This window comes from Protopterus annectens, chromosome 2.part1, assembly GCF_019279795.1.
Source record: "Protopterus annectens isolate FY-2018-M chromosome 2.part1, PAN1.0, whole genome shotgun sequence".
In the NCBI taxonomy this organism is placed as follows: Eukaryota; Metazoa; Chordata; order Ceratodontiformes; family Protopteridae; genus Protopterus; species Protopterus annectens.
The window spans coordinates 1722905651-1722930456 of record NC_056729.1 but is presented as its reverse complement, the minus strand read 5'-3'; the positions used below and the strand labels follow the sequence as shown (position 1 = coordinate 1722930456).

General features: G+C 47.4%; 1 protein-coding gene across 4 annotated transcripts in view; it reads left to right on the top strand.

Moving 5' to 3' along the window:
- ECE1 (endothelin converting enzyme 1) overlaps positions 1–24806 on the top strand; it is a 4237764-nt gene that overhangs the window by 295467 nt on the left and 3917491 nt on the right. Inside the window, exon 1 of one of the 4 annotated variants that reach the window (XM_044063169.1) lies at positions 22863–23763. The exons of the other annotated variants lie outside the window; for them this stretch is intronic. Coding sequence (XP_043919104.1) covers positions 23722–23763 — 42 coding nt within the window. The 5' untranslated portion in view covers positions 22863–23721. Of the gene's footprint in view, positions 1–22862; positions 23764–24806 lie in introns of those variants that run through there. 4 annotated transcript variants of the gene reach the window in all.

Here is a 24806-nt window from a genome sequence, read left to right as displayed (position 1 = left end):
TATCAAATGGTGGATACCTTCATGTCAGTAAGGGAAGAACTTTTTGCCCATCAAATACCCAGGCCACCGTAACCATGGAAGCTTTCCTTGTAGGTTGGGTGGTATGTTTTAAGGGGAAGACTGTTCAAGATGCTTGGTCACCCATAGAGGCCAGCCTTCACATCAATGTCTTTGAGATGAATGGTCATCCTAGCATTGCAGGCATTGCAGGACTCCCTCCCCAAGGGTGTCATTTCCATTCAGACAGACAACATGGTGGTACTCTGGTATATCAACAAATGGGGGATCCTGATCAGTGCTTACTTTGCCAGGAAGCCACAAGAGTGTGGCAGTAGGCATGCTGTTCTCATCATTTTCTGATGGTCATGCACATACCCGGGGATGTCAAATTTATTGATGGATAAGTTTAGCTGGTCAGCTTTCCTGCCTCACTAGCAGTCACTCGGACAGTGTCAACTCAGATCTTCAGCCGCTGAGGCCAACCTTGTTGTGATCCATTTTCATCATACGTAAACAAGTGTAAAAGCTTGCCTTGATCCCTTCACAGTGTGTCACTGATGGATGCTGTAGTTCCAATTTGGCCCCCAGGTCTTATCCATACCTTTCCTTTGGTACCACTATTTATAACATTTATTCAGAAAGCCAGAAGGTGCAAGACCAGAGTGGACCTAATTGCTGTGTTTTGGCCCTGGCAGGTTGTTTCCCTTTCTGTGACCCTATTTGATACACCATTCATGGGTGTTGTATTTTAATCCAGACCATCTGGTGTTCTTTTCATTCTTCCTCACTACAGGGTCTAAGATCTGACTGATCCAGTATGGCCAATTTCCAGCAGACTTCAGATCTAAGCCTCAAGCTCCTCCCTTTACCCATAATCCCCCTAAAGCATCCCTAAGGCCTGGATCTCTTTTGTCTCCATTCTAGTCAGAAGATCATGCCTCTGATTCATGTTTTAAGTGAAACCCTCTTTTGCTTCTTTTCTGTCTTCCACAGTGTAGTGTACGACTCATTCCTCCCTTATTCACTTTGTAGCAGTTTTTAGTGTGGATTGGCTTTTTCTGCTAGGGTGTATGTATGGTAGGTAGGTAGGTTAGGTAGTGTGTGTACTGTTCAAATTGTTTTTTTTCTTTCTTTCTAGTAAATTTTCTCTACTCCCGATTCTTGCTGCATTACTTATTTTTTGGGATGAATTAGATTGTGGGTTTAAGTAGGTTTTTATTTTTTTCCTGTGCGAGTTTACTAACAATAAAAAAAAAAACAGTGCTCCAAGTTCTATTTTCTTTAAAGATAATATGTTAAGTTGTCAGTCTCGCCTTCATTCTTGCTGGATGGGTTCGGAGCCGACCTTTGGCTCCGACTTGGCCTATACTAAAGCTCGAGAGCTATTTATACCGGCTCGAGGCTACCCTATATCCCATAATGCTAGGCGCTAACTACCCAGATCTCGTTTGCCGCTTACAGCTACGAGGTGCATTTACTACCGGCTCTTCTGGTTAGAAGTTTTTCTGTTAAAAATTTTTTTTTATTTTTAGACTGGGTTTTTCTTCGTTTTAGTTAGCGACCATCCCATTAGCTTCCCATTCATAGCTAATCCCCCCCCCCCCCTTAGGCCCCTTTTAATCCCTTTTAAGACCTTTTTTAATTCCCTTTGTTATAGGGTTAGGCCTTTGGGCCTTTTTTTCTGCCTTGTCAGTTTAATTTTTTTGTGTGAGTGACCTTACGTCTCAGGCTTCAAGAAGTGTGACTCGTGCTGTCAGAAAATGTCGCTGACAGACAGTCACACTTCTTGTGTTTATTGCCTGGGCCCTCTGCACCTGCAGGACTCTTGTTCGGTCTGTCATGGGTTCAGCCCAAGAGTCCTGCAGGAACACAGAAATAAATTGATTTTGAGGGGCTTGTTAAAGCCTGAAGGTTCCCTGACCAAGTCTTTGTCAGGGAAGCCTTCGAAGCCATCTAAGCCATTGGCTCCAAGCTCAGAGCCTTCGACTGGTGGTTCTCGAACTGCTGTCTCCAAGACACAGTCTTCTTAATCGGCTCCGGCTGGAGTCGATGTTCCTCAGGTTCAAGCTTCTACATCGGCTCGAACCGGAGCCAATGTTTCCGGGACACAGTCGGCGCCGATAGTGGTGTCTGCACCGTCTGCCAGCCTTAAGAGGTCTAGATCTCCATCCTTGCAATCTGTTCACTCTGCTCCGAGGTCTCCTCTCGGAGTGGAGTCATCGAACCCTTTCCTCCAGGTCTTCCAGTGGTCAGTAGACTTCTTAAGTCTTAGGCACTAGCCCAAATGCTTCATAGCCCTTCTTAACAGACAGTGGCTATCCCCACCCCTTCTTTCATTCCTCCTCCGACTCTTCCTCTGAGTTCGGAGCCGGAGCTGGTTGGAGCCGTGGCCGTCGACACGTCGGAGCCAATACCTCACGTTTTGGCTCAGTCGTCAGCTCCGGTCTCTTCCATGGTCCAGTCCTTGGAGGGATCCGGGCGCATGGACTTCCTCATCGGCTCCGAGGGGGCGAGTGGCATCGGACCCTTGACCGACCCCGTTCTCCCTCTCTGAGCTTCGGCGCTGGTAAGTTCGGCCCCAACATTGGCTTCGGAGCCGTCCCTCTCTGTGCTGGGGGGGGGTCCTTATCTCTTCGGAGCGGGGAACTTCTACCCTGCCTGATAGGGACGCCTTTGAAGTCATGAGCGTGCTGGCCCCTGTGCCTGCTCCATGGTCTGCTCCCTCAGCTCCTCCCACTGTAGTGCCTGCTGCGGTCTCTACCCACCCTCTCATTCCTGACCGTAGAGGTCCAACGCCTCGGGTTTCCCCATTGGGAATATCCTCCTCTTCCGAGGTTTCCCCTGATCAGTCAGGGGAACCCCCTCGGAAGAGGAAATGTAAGAGGAAGCATGTGGACTCCCCTGAGTCCGTCACATCGGATACCGACTTGGATGAGTCGGAAGGGTCCCCACGGTCCCCCTCTGAGGATGTCTCCTTTTCAGACATCCTTGAAATCCTGAAGCAGAGGGGGAACTGGTCTACCCTTAACCCTTCTGAGGACGAGTCTGTTTACCTAGAGGCTTTTGGCTCTCGCCCTTCCACCTCCTGGGTGTCTCCGCCTTTCGACCCCCTCATGGAAGTGGTGACGCGGAAGGCGTGGACGGCCCCTAACACGATGGAACCTACCCCACGGAGGCCTTCCAAATTTATAACAGCCCCTTCGGACGAGCAGTTTTTAGCCAAGGGTGTCCCGGTTGATGCCATGGTGGTGGCTGGAGCCACTAAGAAGGAACTGGCTGATCCTTCAGTACCTGTCCATCCTCCTAACAAGGAGTCTGGTACTATGGATAGGTACGGCAAGCGGAGGTTTTCTTCAGCGACCTTTGTCATGCGTTCGCTGAATTATTTGTGCCACTTAACCTGCCTTCAAAGAAATATGCTCAAAGTGGGTGAGATCTTACAGGATCCAACAGCTGCGGGGTCTCAAGGCAAAATAAATTCCCAGCTGGCAACCCTGAATTCCATTGTCAACTCCTCCATGCGGCTTATTTCCTATGCGGCCGATGGGGCGAGCAGGGCTGCAGACACAGGCATGGCATTAAGGCTTTGTAACTTTGCAGACCCCTTTAAGGGGTCCTTCACGAACTCCCCCTTTGACGGTTCAGCTTTGTTTGGACCTCAGGTGAAGGATACTTTGACCCGATGCGAGCAAGAAGGCAAGACTCTCTCTGCCGTTGGAGTCTGTTTTTCCGCCCCGTCTAGACCATACCCTAAGGGTCAGAAGGGTGGGAAGATGTAGTTCCGTAAACCACAAGAGGTCTCGCCTGACGCAAGAGGTCAGTTCCCCTCTAGAGGCGGGGGAACAATAACAGACGCCGCCCCAGGGGCAGAGGAGGTCCGCAAAATCAGGGTAGCAGAGAGTCTCTTTCTGACAAACCCTTCCAGCATCCCTGAGAAGCTGACCGACTGTCCGCCTTTGGAGGCAGTCGGGGGAAGGTTATCACTGTACCCAGAAGCCTGGCTTTCACTCACTCAAGACAAATGGGTACAGTCGATCATATCAGAGGGTTACAAAATTCCATTTATCCACACTCCAACTCAGCCAAAAGGTCCCCTTCCAGACGTTCCACCCAGTCTAAGGGAACAAGCAGTAGTAGAAATATCAAAACTGCTAGCAAAAAGAGCCATCCAGCCAGTACCAGCAGACCAACAAGGATCCGGAATCTACTCCAAGTTCTTTTTAGTACCGAAAAAGACAGGGGACTGGAGACGCATTTTGTATCTCAGCAGACTAAACAGGTCTGTAAGAAGAACGAAGTTCCGGATGGTCACGCTACAGTCCATTCTACCCTTTCTGGGTCAGGATGATTGGATGTGCTCAGTAGACCTTCAGGATGCGTACTACCACATCAAGATGCACAGGCGCTCCAGGAGGTCTTTCTGCTTCCGGCTGGGAACCAGTCATCAGTTCAGAGCCCTGCCCTTTGGTCTCAGTACAGCCCTCAGAGTGTTCACCTAATGCATGGCAGTGGTTACGGCTCATCTGAGAAGTCAAGGATTCCAGGTGTTTCCATATCTAGACGACTGGCTCCTCACTGCCACCACCAGGCGTCAACTTCTCCGCTCCAGAGATTACACCATTCATACTTGCAAAGGGCTAGGTATCTCCATAAATTTCGAAAAGTCTGCCTTGTCGCCTTGTCAGTCTATTACCTTCATAGGCGCCACCTTAGACAGAGTCCGGCTTTCGGCAAAACTGACTGAACAAAGAGTTCTAGATATTCGCAGGCATGTTCACATCCTTCTTCAGAACAACAAAATACAAGCCAGGTTTGTCCTGAAGGTATTGGGTCTCATGGCGGCAGCCATTACTCTACTTCCCCTAGCTCGCTTTCATATGCGGATCCTTCAATGGATGCTTTTTTCCCAGTGGTCCTTTCAACAGCTTCCAATGTCACACAACATTTTAATAACCCTGTCCTGCAAGAAACTCCTTTCTTGGTGGATGGTCTCCCCTCAAGTACTTCAGGGCAGACCTTTTGTTCTTCCTCCGGTCGCCACGGTGACAACGGATCCCTCCCTGATCAAGTGGGGCGGGGGGCATTTTCAGGGCAGGACAGTCCAGGGCACATGGCAACCTTTCAAGTGCCACCTGCACATAAATGTCTTTGAGATGAGAGCAGTACTTTTAGCGTTGCAAACCCTTCAGGACTCTCTTCCCATCGGGACTATTGCAGTTCAGACGGACAATATGTCCAAAGTGTGGTACATCAACAAGCAGGGCAGAACCAAGTCCTATCCCTTGTGTCGAGGGGTTCTCAGACTTTGGCAGTGGGCGATCTCCTCTCAGCGGTTTCTGACAGCAACGCACATCCCCAGTAAGTCCAACATCATAGCGGACAGGTTGAGCAGAGCCATTCTCATGCCTCACGAGTGGTCTCTCAATCAAACTATAGTGGAAAAAATTTTTCAGAAATGGGGTCGACCTTGCTGCCACCTTTTTGCAACACCTCAAAACAGCATGTGCCACGACTTCTTCACACTCTCCCCTCTTCCCGGCCACCCCGCCCCAGAGACGCTGTAGTCCACGATTGGCCCCGGGGACTTCTGTATGCCTTTTTCCCCCCTTTCCATTAATCACTCAATTGATTCAGAAATCTACCTCCATGAGAGCCACCATGATCCTCATTGCTTCTTACTGGCCTCGTCAGATATGGTTCCCGTTCCTGCATCGTTACCTCTTGGGGCAGCCCTGGCATCTGGACCCAGTGCCAGATCTTTTGACCCATCAGTCGGGACAGCTGCACCACTCCCTGCAATCTCTCAACCTCACAGCTTGGTTGCTCCTATTCCAACCCTAGCCAGGCTTCCCCTTATTTCTCATTCTGTGCGTGACATACTTATAGTTTCCCAAAAGTCATCCACCAGGAGGATTTACGCCAGCAAGTGGAAGCGTTTTTTCTACTGGGCAGGAGCCAGAAATATAGATCCTTTTACTGCCCCTATCCAATCAGTCCTAGACTTCCTAGCTGAATTGTTTCACTCGGGGTCTTCTTCCTCCGCCATCAGAGTACAGTTAGCGGCTATTTCAAACTTTCATGCAGGCTTTTCGGACTCCAGTATCATGTCCCATAAGCTTTGTAAAACCTTTCTCAAAGGTATCTTTTTGCTTAAGCCCCCAATCAGGGACCCCCCACCGCAGTGGGACTTAAATTTGGTTCTAACCTCCTTGATTCTTCCCCCCTTTGAACCTGCGGCTTCCTGCTCCCTGAAATTGCTATCTTGGAAAACTCTTTCTGGTCGCCATAACATTTGCGAGAAGAGTGTCAGAGCTTCAGGCCCTTTGCATTCGTCCACCTTATCTAGTTTTCCATAAAGACAGTGTGTCCCTCAGGACTAATCCGTCCTTTTTACCTAAGGTTTCTTCTGAAGCGAACCTAAACCAGACTATTTATCTTCCAGTTTTCTTCCCCAACTACTCCAACAGAGCGGAACAAAAACTGCACATCTGAAGTAGGGAGTTCATTTGTCAGCAACCTGTGGGTCTTGGATCCGATATCGGATCCGAGCTGGCAACTTGTTTCAAGTTAATGGATCCGAGCTCCTAGCTCCTCCCTTCACCCATAATGCCCTGCTAACCCTCCATGACCTCAGATCTAGTTTGCCGCGCTTGTGGATAGCTGGATCCCCTTGAGCTCAGCAAGTGAATTGTCAGATAAGTTCATATCTTCTGTCAAACTTTCCTTTTTTCTTTCAAATTTTAACGTTTGTAAGTGTTAGGTACCCTTTAGTATAAAAATATTTTTCTTTAATTAGTTCCCTCCCTTCGTTTGGTCGTTAGTGAGTGTGTGTTGTGTTTTTGGGGCCTGTGTGTTTGTGTAGTTCTACCTTTTACTTTTAAGTATGGCTGAGGCCCCAAAGGCCATTTTCTCGAAATGTACCGAGTGTGGCCATAAGCTCTCCCCGGCTGATGGCCACACTCGGTGCGTTCGGTGCCTTGGGGTTGAGCACCTCTCCTCAGGCTGTACCATTTGTGCAGCGATCAACCCCAGGGCACTGAAAGAGCGGAGGTCGAAGCTGGTCTTGGCTGGACTTTTACCCCCGGACTCAGCTCTGGCCTCCGCTGCTCCCATGGCTCCACCACAGCCTGTGGTTGCTGCCATTCCTGCCTCCCTTCCTCCGTCCGGGACTCAAACTCCCGCTAAAGTTTCGGAGGACAGGGAGGCCAGGAGGGAGAAACGGAGGGATAAGCACCATAAGCGGTGGGCCGAGACCTCCGTTTTGGCCCCGCCAGCTAAGCGGGCTTCTCCCTCCACTGCTAGGTCTCCTCCTCCTCGGCTCCGATCTCCTTGTTTCTCCCCGGGGCCAGAGGAGGAGGAGGCCCGATCTCCATCGAGGTCATCGAGGTGGCATTCCAGGCCTGCCTCGGTGACCTCTTCGAGATCTACCTTTAGTTTATCTGATGCAGACTTGGACCGGATGATGCGAAGATTCATCCAGGCCCAGCTGCAGATGGGAGTGCTCTTGCCCCCCCCCCCTTCGGGGGGGGGGAGCTCGACACCTTTTTTTTCCACCCTATTGCTCCTTCTCCGACCCGCTATCCGGGTTCGGAGCGTTCGGAGCCGAGCAGCATTGGAGCCGGGGGTGGGTCGGTGCCAACGGTACTCTGTACTTCTGATCCGACCCTGCCTTCGAGCCTGTCTGATCCGACCTCTCGGAGCCATGGCCCGAGCTTTGAATCCGAGGGATTCAGTGTGCCTTCGGCTCCATCCAGGTCGGAGCGCACTGGTCCTTCGGATCCGATGGTCTCTGCGCCGGTTCTGATCCCTTCATCGGATCCGAGTGGGAGCCAACTTTCGGATCCAAGAGTGGTTCTCCCTCTGCCTTCGATGTTGTGGAGAGGGCTCTGTTGAGAGCATCCGGACCCCCAGTCCTTGTTTCGGCTCATCCCTGCGCTCCCTCTCTGCTGGGCCAGGCTTCCATCACCCGGCCAAAGGGACAGCCTGCTTCAATGTCACAGATGGTTCCATTGGAACAAGATGTTGCTGGCGAGGCCTCCTCGGACAGCCCCCCCCCCCCCGAGGAAGTGCCCCACAAGCATAAGTGCAAAAGGAGGCACGTGGACTCCCCTGAGTCCTTAACCGAGGACACTGACTTGGAAGAAGGGGAAGGCTCCCCAAGATCGCCCCCTGAGGATGTCTCCTTTGGAGACATCATGGAGATGCTGAGGATCAGAGGTGGGTGGTTAGCCCCCAAGTCTTCCTCCGAGTCCGTGTTTCTGGAGGCATCCAAAGCAGGCCCGTCTACCTCATGGGTGTCCCCTCCGGCCGACCCCCTGGTGGACCTAATCACCACCAGGGCGTGGAAGGATCCAGACACCGTGGAGCCAATACCAAAACGCCCGGACAAAATAATTAGTTCCCCCTCAGACCGATCACACTGGAGTATGGGCCCCCCGTAGATGCCATGTTGACGGCGGCAGCCACAAAGAGGGAATTGGCTCAGGAGAGCCCCTCAGTCCATCCACCGAACAAGGAGTCCCGCTCGATGGACCGCTTAGGGAAGCGAGTTTTTAGTTCAGCGACCTTCTCGGTAAGGTCTCTGAACTATATGGCACATGTCCTCAGGATGCAGCGGGATCTTATCAAAGAATAAGCTGCCCCCCCCCCCCCCCGAGTCCATGTTGGCGGATGACAAGCAATTGTACTCCACCCGAATGGCCACTCTGAGATCAATTTCTAATACCTCTATGCGGCTATTGTCCCACGCCACAGAGGGAGCCGCTAGGGCTAGCGGAGCAGGCCTAGTCATGAGACGTCAGGCCTGGCTCCATCATTTTGACTTTGCGGAGCCTTTTAAAGTGTCCTTTGCGAACGCCCCCTTCGATGGTTCTGCCCTGTTTGGCAAAACTGTTCGCGCGACACTTGTCCAGAGCGAAAAGGACAGGAAGACGTCTGCCGTCTGAGTCCGCTTCTCTGCTCCCCAGCGGTCCTTCTCGAAGAACCAAAAGGGTCAGAAGATGTGGTTCCGGAAATCACAACATTCCCAACCCGCTCTGGACAACCAGTCCTACCGTGGCAGAGGACAGGGAGGACGCCGCCCCAGGGGCAGAGGGGCTCTGAGAAACTTTGGGTCCAGAGAACCTTTCTCTGAGCGGCCCGCGCAGCAGCCCTGAAGGGTTGCCCGGCTGCTCCACTCTGGAGGCAGTTGGGGGGGGGGGGCGCTTCTCGGAGCACCTAGTGGCATGGGAGTCCATCACTACAGACCGCTGGGTGCTTCGCATTATATCCAGAGGGTACAAAATACCATTACTCCTTGTTCCCAAACTCAAAAACCTCCCCGATGTACCACCCGATCAGAGGGAGGCCGCAGCTGCAGAAATTCAGCAGCTGCTAAGAAAGAGCCATCCAGCCTGTCCCCCAAGACCAGCTCGGATTAGGGTTCTACTCCAGGTTCTTTTTGGTGCCAAAAAAGATGGGCGACTTGAGACTGATTCTAGACCTTTCCCGCTTGAACCTGTCAGTAACCAAGGAAAAATTCCGAATGATCACTCTTCAATCTATTCTTCCCCTTTTAAGGGAAAACCATTGGATGTGCTGTATAGACCTCAAGGATGCGTACAACCACATTCTAATGGACAGACGATCCAGGATGTTCCTCCACTTTCGGCTGGGAGCCAGTCACTATCAGTTCAGGGTCCTTCCCTTTGGCCTCACCACAGCCCCCAGGGTGTTCACCAAGGTGTTAGCAGTGATTGCGGCCCACCTGAGACTCCAGGGAATACAGGTCTTTCCGTACCTGGACAACTGGCTCCTGACCGCCTCAACAAGGCATCTACTTTGCTCAGCCAGAGACTTATTTCTCCGCCTAGCTCCACAATTAGGCATTACCATCAATGTCGACAAATCTCTTCTGGCCCCAACACAAGTCATAGAATTCATAGGTGCCAGAATAAACACCAGAGAGCTGCGAGCCTTCCTAACCTCCGAGAGAATCCAGAATTTGTAACTCCATGTGCGGGCCATCCTCCAATCGGAGACTTCTCCAGTGGAATTGGTCTTGAGGGCACTAGGCTCCATGGCGGCAGCGATTACGCTTCTTCCATGCGCCCGTCTGAACATGCTGGTACTGCAATGAACACTTCTAGTGCAATGGTCCTTTCTATCCCTTCCTCTTCACCACCCCATTGCTATCAGCAAGGTTTGCAGGAGGGCTCTATTATGGTGGCTCCAAGCCTCGGACCTCCATACGGGCCGCCCCTTCTGCACCTGTCCCCCTCTCGCCACGGTGACCACGGACGCCTCCTGCCTCTGATGGGGGGGGCATTATTCAGGCAGGACAGTCCAAGGCACGTGGAACAACAGAGACCTCCCTGCATATCAGTGTTCTGGAGATGAGAGCGGTGCTGTTCGCGTTGCAAGCACTTAAGGATCTCCTCCCCATAGGAACGATTGCGATTCATTCGGGCAACATGTCTGTTGTCTGGTACATCAACAAACAGGGGGGAACCAGATCTTACCCCCTATGCCGCGAAGCCATGAGAGTATGGGAATGAGCGATCTCCACCAACCGCTTTCTCATTGCAACGCACATTCCGGGACAGACCAACATCCTAGCGGACAAGCTCAGTCGCACCCTTCTTACCCCGTACGAGTGGTCTCTCAATCCACTAGTAGCGAAGCAGATATTCACAAAATGGGGGCAACCCTGCTGCGATCTTTTTGAGTCACCATCAAACACCAAATGCGACAATTTCTTCGCTCTAATCCCCCCTCCAGGGGAAACTCCAAGAGACACTCTGGTGCATGCTTGGCCACCCGGTCTACTTTATGCCTATCCTCTGCTACCCCTGATGCTGCAACTCCTACAGAAAGCCTCACGGTTGGGGAGCAGGATGATCCTCATTGCCTCATTCTGGCCTCGACAAATTTGGTTCCCTTACCTGTGGTCTCACCTTGTGAATCCTCCTTGGATTCTAGATCCCACTCCGGATCTCATCTCTCATCCGTCGAACTTACCGACCCCAAACCTGGGCAATCTCAAACTAACAACTTGGTTGCTCCAGTTCCACTCCTAGTTAGGACTCCCGGTATCTCTTCACCAGTCAAAGCCATCCTTGTGGCAGCGCATAAGCCTTCCACCAGGAAAGTGTACCGCAGTAAATGGAAACGTTTTTCCATCTGGACGGAGCATCATGATCTAGATCCCTTTACGGCTCCTCTTCCGTCTATATTAGACTTCCTAACCGAACTCTTTCAGGAAGGCGCTAGTTCAAGTGCAATTGGCAGCCATATCACATTACCATGTGGGACATGATACAGGGCCTTTGATGTCGTCCAAGTTGTGTGAAACCTTTCTCAAGGGCACCTTCTTACTTAGACCCCCTATAAAGGAAGCCGTGCCACCATGGGATCTTGCATTAGTTCTTCAAGCCCCGACTGTTCCACCTTTTGAACCCGCTGCTTCAGTAGATCTCAAATTCCTGTCTTGGAAAACAGCATTCCTTGTAGCCATCACTTCAGCAAAGAGAGTTTCGGAGCTTCAAGCTCTCTCTGAAGCCTCCTTATTTGATCTTTCACCCAGACAGAGTGTACCTCAAGATCAGTCCCTCTTTTCTCCCCAAGATAGCATCAGAAACAAACCTAAATCAATCCATAAATTTACCGGTTTTCTTCCCTAAATATCAGAATAAGGGAGAGTACAAGCTGCATTCATTAGATGTTCATAGGCAGCTTCGTTTTTATACTCCTAGAACAGCTGGCCATAGGCAATCTGACCAGCTGTTCATTTCCTTTGCCAAATTTAATTTGGGGAAAGCAATTTCAAAAGTATCTTTATCACGCTGGATTTCTCAATGTATCCTATTGGCATATCAAGTCTCTGGGAGACCCGCACCAGAAGGAGTTCGTGCTCATTCCACCTGCTCCATTTCTAATTCTGCGGCCTTCAAGTCTAGAGTCCCATTGGATGATATTTGTTCAGCAGCCACTTGGGCTTCATCTCGTACCTTTATTAACCACTACAAACTGGACGTGATTTCTAGAGGGAGAGCATCCTTTGACTCTGCGGTGCTTCGCAATATCCTTCCATGATGGCCACCCAAGGTGCAGGTAGCTGGGGACTCTGTCCCACAGGTTGCTGACAAATGAACTCCCTACTTATGATTTAGAAGTGATGTACTCACCATAACATTCCATCTGAGTAGGTAGCTTCATTTGTCTGCAACCATCCCCCCCTCCTTCCCCCTGGCCTTCTTCAGATCTATTGGTAGTTGGATACCCATTTTTTTGGGTAAATATTGAGGGGCAAACTCGATCTGAGGTCATGGAGGGTTAGCAGGGCATTATGGGTGAAGGGAGGAGCTAGGAGCTCGGATCCATTAGCTTGAAACAAGTTGCCGGCTCGGATCCGATATCGGATCCAAGACCCGCAGGTTGCAGACAAATGAAGCTACCTACTCAGATGGAACGTTATGGTGAGTACATAACTTCTAATTTCTGGACGTTCATCGTCAACTCCGTTACTATTTGGATAGAACCAAACAAACTAGGAAATCTGAGCAGCTCTTCCTTTCTTATGCAGCAGGTAAGAAAGGCCTTCCAGTTTCCAAAGTAACCCTTTCTAGATGGCTGGCATCTGTGATCACTTTCATCTATCAGCTCAGATGCCAAAAGCTACCGTCAAGGCCCAGGGCTCACTCAACCAGAGCTTTAGCCACCTCAATACTTTTCAGGCTAGATTACCAATAGATTCCATTTGTGCGGCAGCCACTTGGGCCTCTCCTCATACCTTTATCTCTCATTACAAATTAGACATGGCCTCCAGAAGCTGGGCTAATTTTGGTTCCACCGTTCTCAAGAGTCTGTTCCGATGAGCCACCCAGGGTGAAGGTGCTAGGGACGCAGTCCCATCCAGCAAGAATGAAGGAGAGATTGACAACTTAACATTGAGAAGTTATGTACCTACCATAACGTTCCATGTTAGTTGTCTTCTTCTCGCCTTCTTTCTTCCGTCCCACCCCCCATCCCCCTAGCCTGGACAGACCTAAAGGATCCTTGGGGATCTTCTTCTTGCCTCAGCTTGACCCCTAGGCTATCCCTTCTGGTAGCTATAGGTCTAGGTGACTTTCTAGCGAGGTTCCTCTCCTCCTTTTGTTGGAGAGCTAAACTGCTATGGTTTTCAGCTATCAAACGAGATCTTGGTAGTTAGCGCCTAGCATTATGGGATATAGGGTAGCCTCGAGCTGGTATAAATAGCTCTCGAGCTTTAGTATAGGCCGAGTCTGAGCCGAAGGTCAGCTCCGAACCCATCCAGCAAGAAAGAAGGCGAGAAGGCAACTAACATGGAACGTTATGGTAGGTACATAGCTTCTCATTTTTGGTTATACCCCAGTCTTAGCCTTTTGTCAGTGTCAGGGACCTAAGTTTGTTTTGTTTTCTCAGCTGGCACTTTTTTTTTGTTTTAATAGCTTCAAGGTGTGTGTGTGTTTAACTTGGTATCTGAGAACCCAGAAAAGCCTGGCTTCAAAAAGTGCACTTGGGCATAAGATCCCAATTCTGATGCCCATGAAAAATGTTTATACTGTTTGGGAGCTGCCCATCTGGACATCCTTTGCACAGTGCACAATACCTTTAATCTGAGAACTCTCTTGGATCGAAGGAACAAGTTGATTCTTAAAGGTTTATTGCCTGCTGGGGCTTAAACCCCCACTAAACAGGTAGTCTCCGAGCCAGAGAAGAGACACCACATGTCTTGCTCCTCCTCGGAGCTGTCCTTGAAACAGAAGACTTTTGGATCCAACTTGTCTCTGATCCTACTTTCTTTGGATCTGATGGTCTTTGCTCAAAGTGCCAATTCTCCCATGCAGTCTGTACCAACGTTGGATCTTAAGGTCTCCGATCTGAGAGCTAGAGATGATGCACCAGAACTGACATTACAGGCAGTGTCTCAGACCCTATCAATGAAGATTCTCCAGACACTGACCAAGCCCTCAAGAACATCCTCCTCCACTTCATTTAGGTCTTGCAAGAGCTTCTCCGAACTTGACATGGACAGGATGATGCAGAAGTTTCCTAGGCTCCAAATTCAGATGGGGGTTATTCCAGCTCTGTCCCCTCCCAGATTTGTGACCTCTCCAGTCAACAATTTTCTCCTTCTCTGATCTGTCGATTGGTTTCGGAGCCCAAGGATTTGAGATCCCCGAGAGGCATGTCGTCCGATCCTAAAACTTCCTGAACTTTCGATCTGACAGTCACCTTGACCAGCTCGGTTCAGTTGTCTTTGGATCAGAACGAGTCCGATTAGAGAGGTCTGTGCCAGGTCCAAGCAGTAGGGTTTGGCTCCAATTTGTTTGGGTAGTTCCTTCCACTTGGGTGCTTTAGCTCTAGACAGCTTGGGTATGATTCTGTCCAGGTGCCAAGGATCTGGGACTAGCACCAACTTCCTCTCCTTGGCAGCTTTGACTCCGAGGAGGGAAGAGAGGTTTCTCTGGATCATTCAGCCTTCCAGGTTGTAGAAAGGGTTTTTTCTCTAGCCAGAGAATAGTCTTCTATCTTGAGTTTTACTACCCATCCTCCATCTGTTTTGAGTGCTGAGCACATCATTCCTATTCCATTGGGTCAGCCAGTTCCAGAAGGTCTCCATGTTCGTCCAACACTGGATTCCCCTCTTCTGATATCTCCCTGGGCTATCCCACTGAGGAGGCTCTTCAAAAGAGGGTGTGCAAAAGGCGGCACATAGACTCCCCCATGGAGTCCCTTACAGAGGACACAGACTTGGGAGAGATTCTTCCCTTTCCTTAATGTCCACCTGACTGTCTCCTTCAGGCATATCATGGAAATCCTTAGGCAAAAAGGTGGATGGTCTACCCAAAATCTGTCCCCTGGGGAGACTCTTTCTGTGCTTGGCCCATCTAAATCTGGGGTGACCCCCCCCCCCAATAGATGAGCTTATCGACTGATTAGGATCAGACGACATGCCTCTCTGATCTCAAAGCCCATGGATGAGGTTATCGATCTTGTCTCCTGCTGGGAATTGAAGGAGCCATACTGAGCCAATTCCAAAATGTGTGGATAAAATCATATCTCCGTCCACCAACCACCAATTCTGGAGTAAGAGAATTGCCATCTATGGTGTGGTTGCCATGGCAGCTGCAAAGAAGGAGCTAGCATAGCAGAACTCTGCTGTCCATCCCCCAAACAGGAGTCCAGGGCGATGGACAGGTTTGGGAACGGTGTCTACTCCTCAGCTACTTTTGCACAGAGTTAGTTTAATTTTATGGCTCATTTCACCCATTTGCAAAGAGATTTGATCAACGAGCTCCCATTCTCTCGCAGAGTCTGTCAGCTTAGGACCTTAAAATTTCTCTGTAGCTGGCCACTCTAGCATCTGTAGTTAACTCATCGATGACATTAATTTACCATGCAGCAGAAGGCACCTCTCAAGCAGCCAGTTCAGGTATAGCCATACGGCGGCATGCCTGGATAAGGCTCTGATTTCGCTGAACCCTTTAAGATGGCCTTTAACGCCACTTTTGATGGTTCCTCCCTTTTGTGGACCATCAGTTAAGGAAATGCTTACCCACAATGAGCAGGAGGGAAAGACCCTGTCTGCCATTGGATTCAAATCGGTCTACCCTGCAGCATATCTTCAGGAACTACCGAGGTGGTAAGAAAATTTTGTTCTGCAACATTTTGGCATCTTTCCAGGACTCCTAATGTGATTCCTCTTCAGAGGCAGAGGAGGAAGTTTCAATGGCAGGTGTCACCCTAGAAGCAAAGGGGGGTCTGCAGAATCAGGGGTTTAGGGTTTCCTTTCCCAAAAGGACCCTATCAGCTTTCCTTAAGTGCTTGCCCATCTGCTGTTCTCTGGAGGCAGTGGAGATGTTTTTGCTGTACCCAGAAGCCTGGACAAGTATTACACAAAACAATTGGCTGACTTCCATTATATCCAGAGGCTATTGCATTTTTCACCTTCCTCCAAGACTAAACGCAGAAACTGTCTGACATTCCACCTAGTCAGAGGGAGTCAGAAGCCTTAGAAAATCCAGAAGGCGCTACAAAAAAAGGCATCCAAATGGTCCCAATCAAACAGGATTCGGAAGTTAATCCCGCTTTTTTGTGCCAAAGAAAACCAGGGACCTCCAACCAATCCTGGCTCTAGGCAAACTGAATCAATATGTGAAGAAGTCCAAGTTACAAATGGTTACAGTACAGTCCATTCTGCAGCTTCTGTGCAAGGACGACTGAATATGCTCCATAGATTTCCAGGACACGTACTACCATATAATACACAGGCGCTCCAGGAAATTTCTATGCTTCTGCCTGGAAGCCAGGCACCATCAGTTCAGGGCACTGATCTTTGGTCTCACCATATCCTCCTGAGTGTTCACCCATGCATGGCAGTGGGTGCAGTTCACTTGAGACTCTGAGGATTCCATTTATTTCCATACCTAGACGATTGGCTGCTTACTGCCCCAACCAGGCATTATCGATTTCAAGACCGAGATTATCTAATGAACATCTCAAACTTTTTAGTAATTTCCATAAACTTGGCCAAAGATAACTCCGGTGCAAAACCTGTAATTCATAAGCTACTGTGTGCAAGGTGTCTAGTTGTCCCTATCTTCCGACATGCAGAATTCTCTGCTTGAAATCAGATATGGGACATGCTGTCATCCTCCTGTAAGACTGGTATTGCAGTGACTGGGATCCATGTCTGTGGCTATAATTGCCCCCCTGCGTAGGTTTTTCATGCAGATACTCCAGTGGACATTAGTTCATTGGGCAGTCCTCAATCATCCTTTTTCTATGCCTATAGAAGTCATGCCAATCTGCAAACATCATGGTGGTGGATTCTATACCAAGACCTGTGCTTGGGCAAGCCTCTTCCCCTGTCAACAGCCACAGTGACCACAGATGCTTCTCAGCTGGGGTGAGGTGGAGCATTTCAATGGGAATTTGTTCAAGGCGCATGGTCCCAGTTAAAGACCAAGTTGCATATAAACGCCCTAGAGATGAGAGCAGTCCTTCTGTTATTGCAAGCCTTTCAGGATGACGTCCTCTAGAGAACATTGTTGTACATACGCAGGTACGTCATTTGTCTGGATTAACAAACAAGGAGCAACTTCTTCTTACCCGTTACGCAGGGAGGCCATGAGGGTCTGGGAATGGGCAGTCTCTTCAGACTAAGGGTAGGGAGGGTGGCCTAATGGTTAAGGTGTTTGCCTTACAAACACAAGGTGCAGGGTTTGAGTCTCCCAAGGGATAATTGGCTAGGCTTAAAATTGCTTGCAAGGGCAATTAGTCACGGAAAGGTCTTTTAGGGTGGGAGGATGACATAATGGTTAAGGTGTTTACTTTAAAGACACAAAGTGCAGGGTTTGATTCTCACATGGGGTAACTGGCTAGGCTTCAAATGGCCTTAAAGGGCAGTTAGCCTAGTATGAACCTATGAACAACTTTCTAGTTGCAATGTACATACCACAGGAAAAACAATGTATTGGCACACGGACTCGGCAGGTCTGTTCTAATGCCTCACGAGTGGTCCCTCAACTAGTCAGTAGCAAGCAGGATCTTCAACCACTGGGGCCAGTCTTGCTGCGTCCTTTTTTGCCCCTCCCTCAAGTATGCCAAGTATTTTTCTCTGATCCCCCCCCTCAGGGGGAGTCACAGAAGGATGCAGTAGTCCACAATTGGCCCCCGGGTCTCCTTCATGCTTTTCTTCCTCTGATGCCAAGATTTCTTCAGAAAGCGAGTAGGTCGAGAAGCTCAGTCATCCTCATTGCCCCTTTTTGGCTTCGACAGGTGTGGCTCCCCTTTCTATGATCTCATCTCCAGTATCTTCCATGGATTCTGGATCCCTTTCAGGCTCTTCTGTCTCGCCCATCAGAACTCCAGCAACCCAATCTACATGCCCTCAAAACTGCATGATTTCTACAATTCCAGTGATGCAGTCCAGACTCTCTTCCCCAGTGCAGTAAATAGTTTGGGATTCTTAGAAGTCTTCCACTAAAACTGTACAAGAATAAGGGGGAAAGCTTTTCTATATGGGCTTGTAAATGAAGCATTGACCCCCCCCCCCTTTTTCAGCTTCAGTCCCAGTCATTTTACTTTTCCTTGGTTTCCTGTTTAATCAAGGAGCTAGTTTTTTTCTACCATTAACTTCCAGTGATGGTATCTAATTTTCATTCAGCAAGCCAATAATTTTCCTTGCCTTCTACTAAACTATGCAAAGCTTTCTTGAAGGGAGATTTCCTTCTCTGACCTCCAGTCAAAGAACCTTCTCCACTAAGGGACCTCATGGTAGTCCTTCAGGGATTAACCCAGAAACCTTTTTAAGTCAGCAAGTGCCTGTGGTTTAAAATATCTTTCCTGTAAAACTGTTTTGCTTGCAGCGGTTTCTTCAGCAAAGTATTTTGGAATTGCAGGTGTCACCACAAGGACAGAGCAGCTTTTTGAACTAATTCCTCCATGCCCAAGGTTGCCACTGAGTTGAACCTTAACCAGTCTGTTCAACTCCCAGTGTTTTTTCCTAACTTTTCGAACAAAGGTGAGTATATGCTACACCTTTATAGTAGACTCCCTCATCCATTCTCACTGGGACCAGACCTTAGGCTGGATAAACAAATGGCTGGTTAATCCGGAAAGTGTATACGAAATAGCACTTGGAGGTTATAAATCAGCTAGAATAACAAGATTTGTTAGTATGCATTTTTCTAATGAATATGAAGTCTAAAACTCAAATGTCTGTCATTTAGCACAAAAAAGGTAATGCAGGTGGAAGTGTTCTGTCTTTTGCTAGGGCTATGGCAGAAATTTGATGGCCAGTTAAAGGAGGCTAGTTAGAGAGGCCAGATAGGAGGGAGTCTACTGTAGATGTGCATTGACAGTTGCATTTTTATCTTCACTGAACAAAGCAGCGTAGGTCTGATCAGCTTTTTGTCTTTTTCTACCAGTCATCTAGTACTAGCAGTGTTGAAGGTTACTTGGCTAAATGGATTACTGACTGCATTTCATTGATTTACCGTGCCAAAGGTCTGTCTGCGTTGTCCATCTAAAGCCAATGCATCAGGTCCATGTCAACTTCAGCTGCCTTTTCCTCCAGATCTTCTACTGACAATATTTATGTGGCAGCCACTTGGTCTACTATACATACTAGACATCATCTCCAGAAGCAGAGCTGTTTCTGATTCAAAAGTGGTTTGTCATATCCATTTATGAAGGCCACACAAGAACTATGTAGCTGGGGACTCGGACCCAGTAGTGAGGAAGAATGAAAAGGACAACATCAGATTTGTAAGTTATGCACTTACCATAACTAGGCATCTCTGTTGTCAGTTTCCATTCTTCCTAATTCCCTGCCCCCCCCCCCACCCCCCATCCATCCACCTGCATTTATTCCTGGATATTTTTCAGAATCCACAGGTTCTTGATTTGAGCCTTCTCAGGATATTAAACCTCTTTGATGGTTTGTTTATTACTAGGTGATGGCAGTTTCATACAGATGTATGCATATAGAAGGCAGCAAATGTGATCTGAGGACTTATTTCTAGGGGATTATGGGTAGGAGCTTAAGGCTTGGATCTGAAGTATGTTGAAAAGCGGCCGTATTGGATCAAACGGTTGGATCCTAGACCCAGTAGTGAGGAAAAATGAAAATGGACAACATAGATGCCAAGTTATACTAAGTACATAACTTAAAATTTTGAGTTGCCCGTCTGGATTGCCTCTCCTAGGTTTAGAAGCTGTATAGTTGACTTAATGGTTCCTTTAATTCTAGCACTAACCAGAGATGACGGGCTGTCTTTGGTTGTCTACATTATTTCTGTCTTCGACACAATCTCCAAAAAAGATACATCAAAGCAAGTGGAAAATATTTTTCTACTTGGGCCTTATCAAAAGGGTTAGATCCTTTCTTAGCACCTTCTGTCAATTTTTTTTTTTGTTTTTGTCAGAGCTTTTTCAGAAAATGGGTAATCCCTGAACCAGTTCATGTGTGGGTACATAGTTTACTGCTATATCCTTAGTTTTAAATGTATTTCAGGATACAAAATAAAAGAAAATATATTAAATGGTGCTGTGGTAGCGTTGTCGCCTCAGTTAGACGTTGCACGTTCGATTTTCAGAGCGTCTTCTGTGTGTCGACATGCGTGAATGGGCATTCCTTCTCTGAAGGTTGTGCGTTAGGCCCAGCAAGCCGGCACGTAAAACTCTACTGCCAATCATTAGCAGACCGGATTTCTGCTGTGGCGACCCCTAACCGGGAAAAGTCGAAAAAGTTTTTTTATATTAAATGCCTAGAACACTGAAATGTTTCCTGGATTTGAGGTACAAAATATCTGCAAATAAAGCTATGTATTTTTTAGTACCTTTTATCCCTGAAATATATTTTCTTTACCAGCAGTTCTAAATGTAAAGCAAATAAAGGGGAAAGTGCAAATCCCTGCCTGGTTTCTGTGTTCAAATGGAGCTTGCCAGAAAGGAGCTTTCCCACCATAATTCTTGACTCTGACCCTTCATGTGTCTTCCTTATTAATCCTGTTTCCCACTATAATTCTTGACTCTGACCCTTCATGTGTCTTCCTTGTTAATCCTGTTCTGTCAGGGAACACAAACACCACTGCTTCCCTTGAGTAAATAGTGTTGAAGGGAATGAATTTGATGTAGATCAGCTTTATTCATAAAATGTGTTTTTACACATGCTTTTGTAGAAGAGCTGCACCCTGATGTGTGTAAAGTATAAATGTATTCAAACATGTGAACTATAAGAGCAAATACTCTACCGAGAGTAACACTGGTGTGGTGCAAGCCACCTGTTGAGATAGTAAGCATTTTTAACGGGCTGTGATATTGTCCGTTTCCATTCTCTGCCCATTAGAGGTTAACTGCATTTCTTTTTGTTGCCCAGGTTGTACTGAAGTGATGTGCAGTGGGTTGTTGGAGAGATCAGAACTTTGTATCCTTTGCTGTCTGTTCATTGTGCATCTCTATAACATGGCACGGTATAACAATCTGACAAAAATGAGCTTACTGATTTTCATGTTTTCATGACCCTCGGTCATCCTTGTCCATCACATCATTTTCATATTTTGATATCTGTGAGGAAAGAAAATACAAATAAGTGAATAGCTAGTTATTTCTGTGCCACTATGTCTTGCTCCTTTCTGGTTGCCCCCTCTGTGCTTGTGAAATTGGGTAGGAGACTTCACTGGCCTTGTAGCACCAGCCCTTCCCAGAAATGTTAGATGTATGCATGTTTAACTCCCCCAAAGCATTCTTTGCTTTTGTGTGTTAGATTTTCAGTACAATTAGAACTAAAATCAGTGTTGACCCTTCTATGCTAGTGCAAGAGTGTAAGATTAATCCTGTCGCCTTTTCCAGAAATGTAAAATGCTATGCAACTGTTTAGTATTGTTGGGATCTGCCGAAGGAAAATCAAAAAGGGCTTGTGGTGCCATTGTGTTTTGTAACAGAGTTGTAGTAACATAACTGTTGACAGGGTTAGTCCCACTAGGCAAATGGCCTGACTTTTAGTGAGGCCTGAGGTGATATCATACTGACTGGGGAGACTTTTTTTTTTTCTTTCAGACACCTGTCTTTTCCTGAAGTTATTCCTCCCAGCCCATTAAGCCTATCCACCTTCTGTCTGACAGCTTGAGTTACGGGTTTATACTTTACCTCTGTGAAGATGTGGGCCAAGCATAGGGAGTCCTACTGTCGTCTGCCGGGTCTGGGATTTTTTGCTGGCCTGTCTCCCACCCCTGTGTGCCTAGCTCAAGCGATGACTGGCTGGACTTAGAAAATTATGGTGTGCTCCACCCCTTCAGGCCCCTAGGGTGGTGTACACTAAGTCTGTCCCATCCCCCAGCCTGACATCCAACTTGCCAGAGCACCATCCTCAGCTAGCACTCAACTTGTTTCTTTTTTGTTTAAGTGGTTAATAATAATCAGACATGAGGAATTAACATAAATTAGTGGACTTAACCAGTCCATAAGGCGCACACATCATGAGTGAAGAATACCGTGATAAAGCGGTGTTAAAGATAAAATATGCTTTGGAGAGAATTTTGTTAATAAGCAGAAGTGAAAAATATTTGAAGTTGAATATTCTTTATTTAGCAGGCAATGTGATTTGAGCCACAGTTAATAAAACAGACTTCCTAATGTTTTCTGTTTGTTCACAGGATGTTCATCGTGCATACAGCTGCAGTCATAGCCTAATGTTTTCTGTTTGTTCACAGGTTTTACATACTCAGAAATTTCAGTGACTAAAATCATATGTTTGCAAACTACTTTAGCATTATGCAGTGTACATCACTCTTACTTTAGTGTGATACTAGCAGAATGCTTTCAGTATTAACTTGAGGCTAACCTTTCTGTAGTGCTATTAGATTACTTATCGAATTCTACTGCCTGGCCCTGCTTACCCGCCACCCAACTCTCGATCCGAAACATTCATTGTACTCTTTGCTACGGCCATGGTACTGCTAGCTGGGTGTAGAGGTTTCAAAGTGCTTGGAGCAATAAATTTAAAGTATAGTCATTGTGACCAGGCTCCGAACTGTTTCTGAATAGAAAGAGGAAAAAGTCATGTCTTGCTTGTCTGTGACAGATTTAGTAGTTATCTTCTTTCTCTTGGCTAGATGTTTGTGTGTCTGGTGGATGGGGAAGTGCTAGGTGGTGCTGTACGTAGTTTTGTTCAGTAGGGAGTGATATCACAAAGCAGGTGTTAAGTTACAGTGGCTTAAGTTTTTCTGGTGTAGATGAAAAATTCCCATGTGTGTGCACGCACAAAGTGCATCCTGATTGGTACAACAGAAATGCTTGTCATCTGAGGTCTTTCGACTGTAGTCTTCAGAGATGTAGCTGTACACCCTGCAGGCTGCCACGAATGCACCTTTTGTTTCAGGTTGCAGAATGGTATTTGTTGATGACAGTAAGGAAACTTGTTGCAGCACCTAACTGCATTCTTTCAAGTATTATGACATGGAATTAACTTAAAACTGCAGGCTTCAAAATGACACGACTTCTGTCTCCTGTTTCCTGTTGTAGATGGCCTGAGCTGTTGAAATGACTGCTTTTTGACACAAGTCCACAGAGAAGTCTCTTGCAGTGTGTCTATGTGTGTGTGTGTTATACTGAGCTGCTGTACCTGACACTACAGGTTGACTGTGTTCAGTACAGTACCACCCATTAAGTTTTGTGACTCTACCTGTAGGTATTGTGCCCTGCTCCTGGCACATCATCAAGTCTTCATGTCTAAAAGGTGAACCATGTGAGTCTCTCCTTTTTAATGATGACCTGCGCATAAGTGACAAACCCACCTGTATGGCTGCTCATCTGTAAACCTCTAACTTTACTAATATGTTGTAGCTGTCCTGTCCCCCCCCACACACACTCAAGGACTCTGTTTTTGAAAGGGAACAGTGCCGCTGGTTTTACTCTGTACATTTGCCCATTTTCTTCTACTTGATTTTCAGAGAATACTGCACAATTTAAATTACAGGATCATTTGTATAAGCAATGGCATGTTTCTTACCTTTCAAGCTTTAACAAGTGATCTGACTGACTTGGACACAAGAAGTACTAAAGCTGTTTAATCCGTGTGTGGTGTGTGCATCATCCATTGGGAAGTCCAACTATTCTTCACATTGGGATCAGCATTACAATTTACAGGAATAGAGTGGATTCTTTGTTACCGTTTCGCAGAATTAATAGTTGCCGTCAGCACCCACACTAGGAATGAACCAGGGAACCAAGCGGTGTGGAACAGCAACACTGGGGGTAAGTGGTTTCCTAACAAATTGTGTAGAAATGCTTCCAAGTGAACAGCAGTGCTGAATTAACCTTTGGTGTGTGTATGTGCACCCCAGTGTTGCAGGGTCTTTCCTTATGCCCATTGCTTGCCAGCATATAACCTGATTCACACATTGTTTGTATTGTAGAAGGAAAGAAAACGAATGGGAAGATGTTTCACAGCACTTTCTGTATACGCACCTGATTCACACATTGTTTGTATTGTAGAAGGAAAGAAAACGAATGGCAAGATGTTTCAGTTACAGCACTTTCTGTATACGCACCTGATTCACACATTGTTTGTATTGTAGAAGGAAAGAAAACGAATGGGAAGATGTTTCAGTTACAGCACTTTCTGTATACGCATTACTTCTTTCCATGACCCCTGCATGAAAGACAGTGTGATACTGAGTGGTGCAATTGTACATTTTGCATGACCAGCATTTATTTAGGATAGGCACAGTTACATCACAATGTACCTTAGTGCAAAATGCATCTCACCAGTATGAGTTAGCAAATGCTCGTTGATTTTGTACATTAAGTATGCTTTTTATACTCTGTTTGTTACTAGGAATACAGTCCAATAAAGGTGGACTTAATAGGTTCATAGGGTAGGTACTAGGCTATCGGCCCAAGGGCCTACGTAAGCCTAGCCAACAAGGTTCCCTGGCTTATGCCACCCAAGAAAGTTATTTTCCTGTGTCACTGTCGAGCAGAGACACAAAAGTGATCCCCTGGGTGTATTTCCTATTTCCCATCCACTCATCAAGATTTTTCTTGGAGTGCTAATGAAGAACTTTACTTGACATAGATGGCTAGCCTGTTCCAGAATATGGGAAGTCTCTGGGACAGGAATCTATCCCTCCAGAATGTCCTGTTTGTTGTGGTGACAAGGTTTAGCTCCCTAGAGCGTGTAGCTTGGAGGGATTGGGATTTCTTTAGGTGTAGCATGTCCAACAGCTCTGGGTTTGACATAGCTTTATATGTTAGGCACAGATCACCTCAGAGTAAGCGATATGCTACGGAGTAAA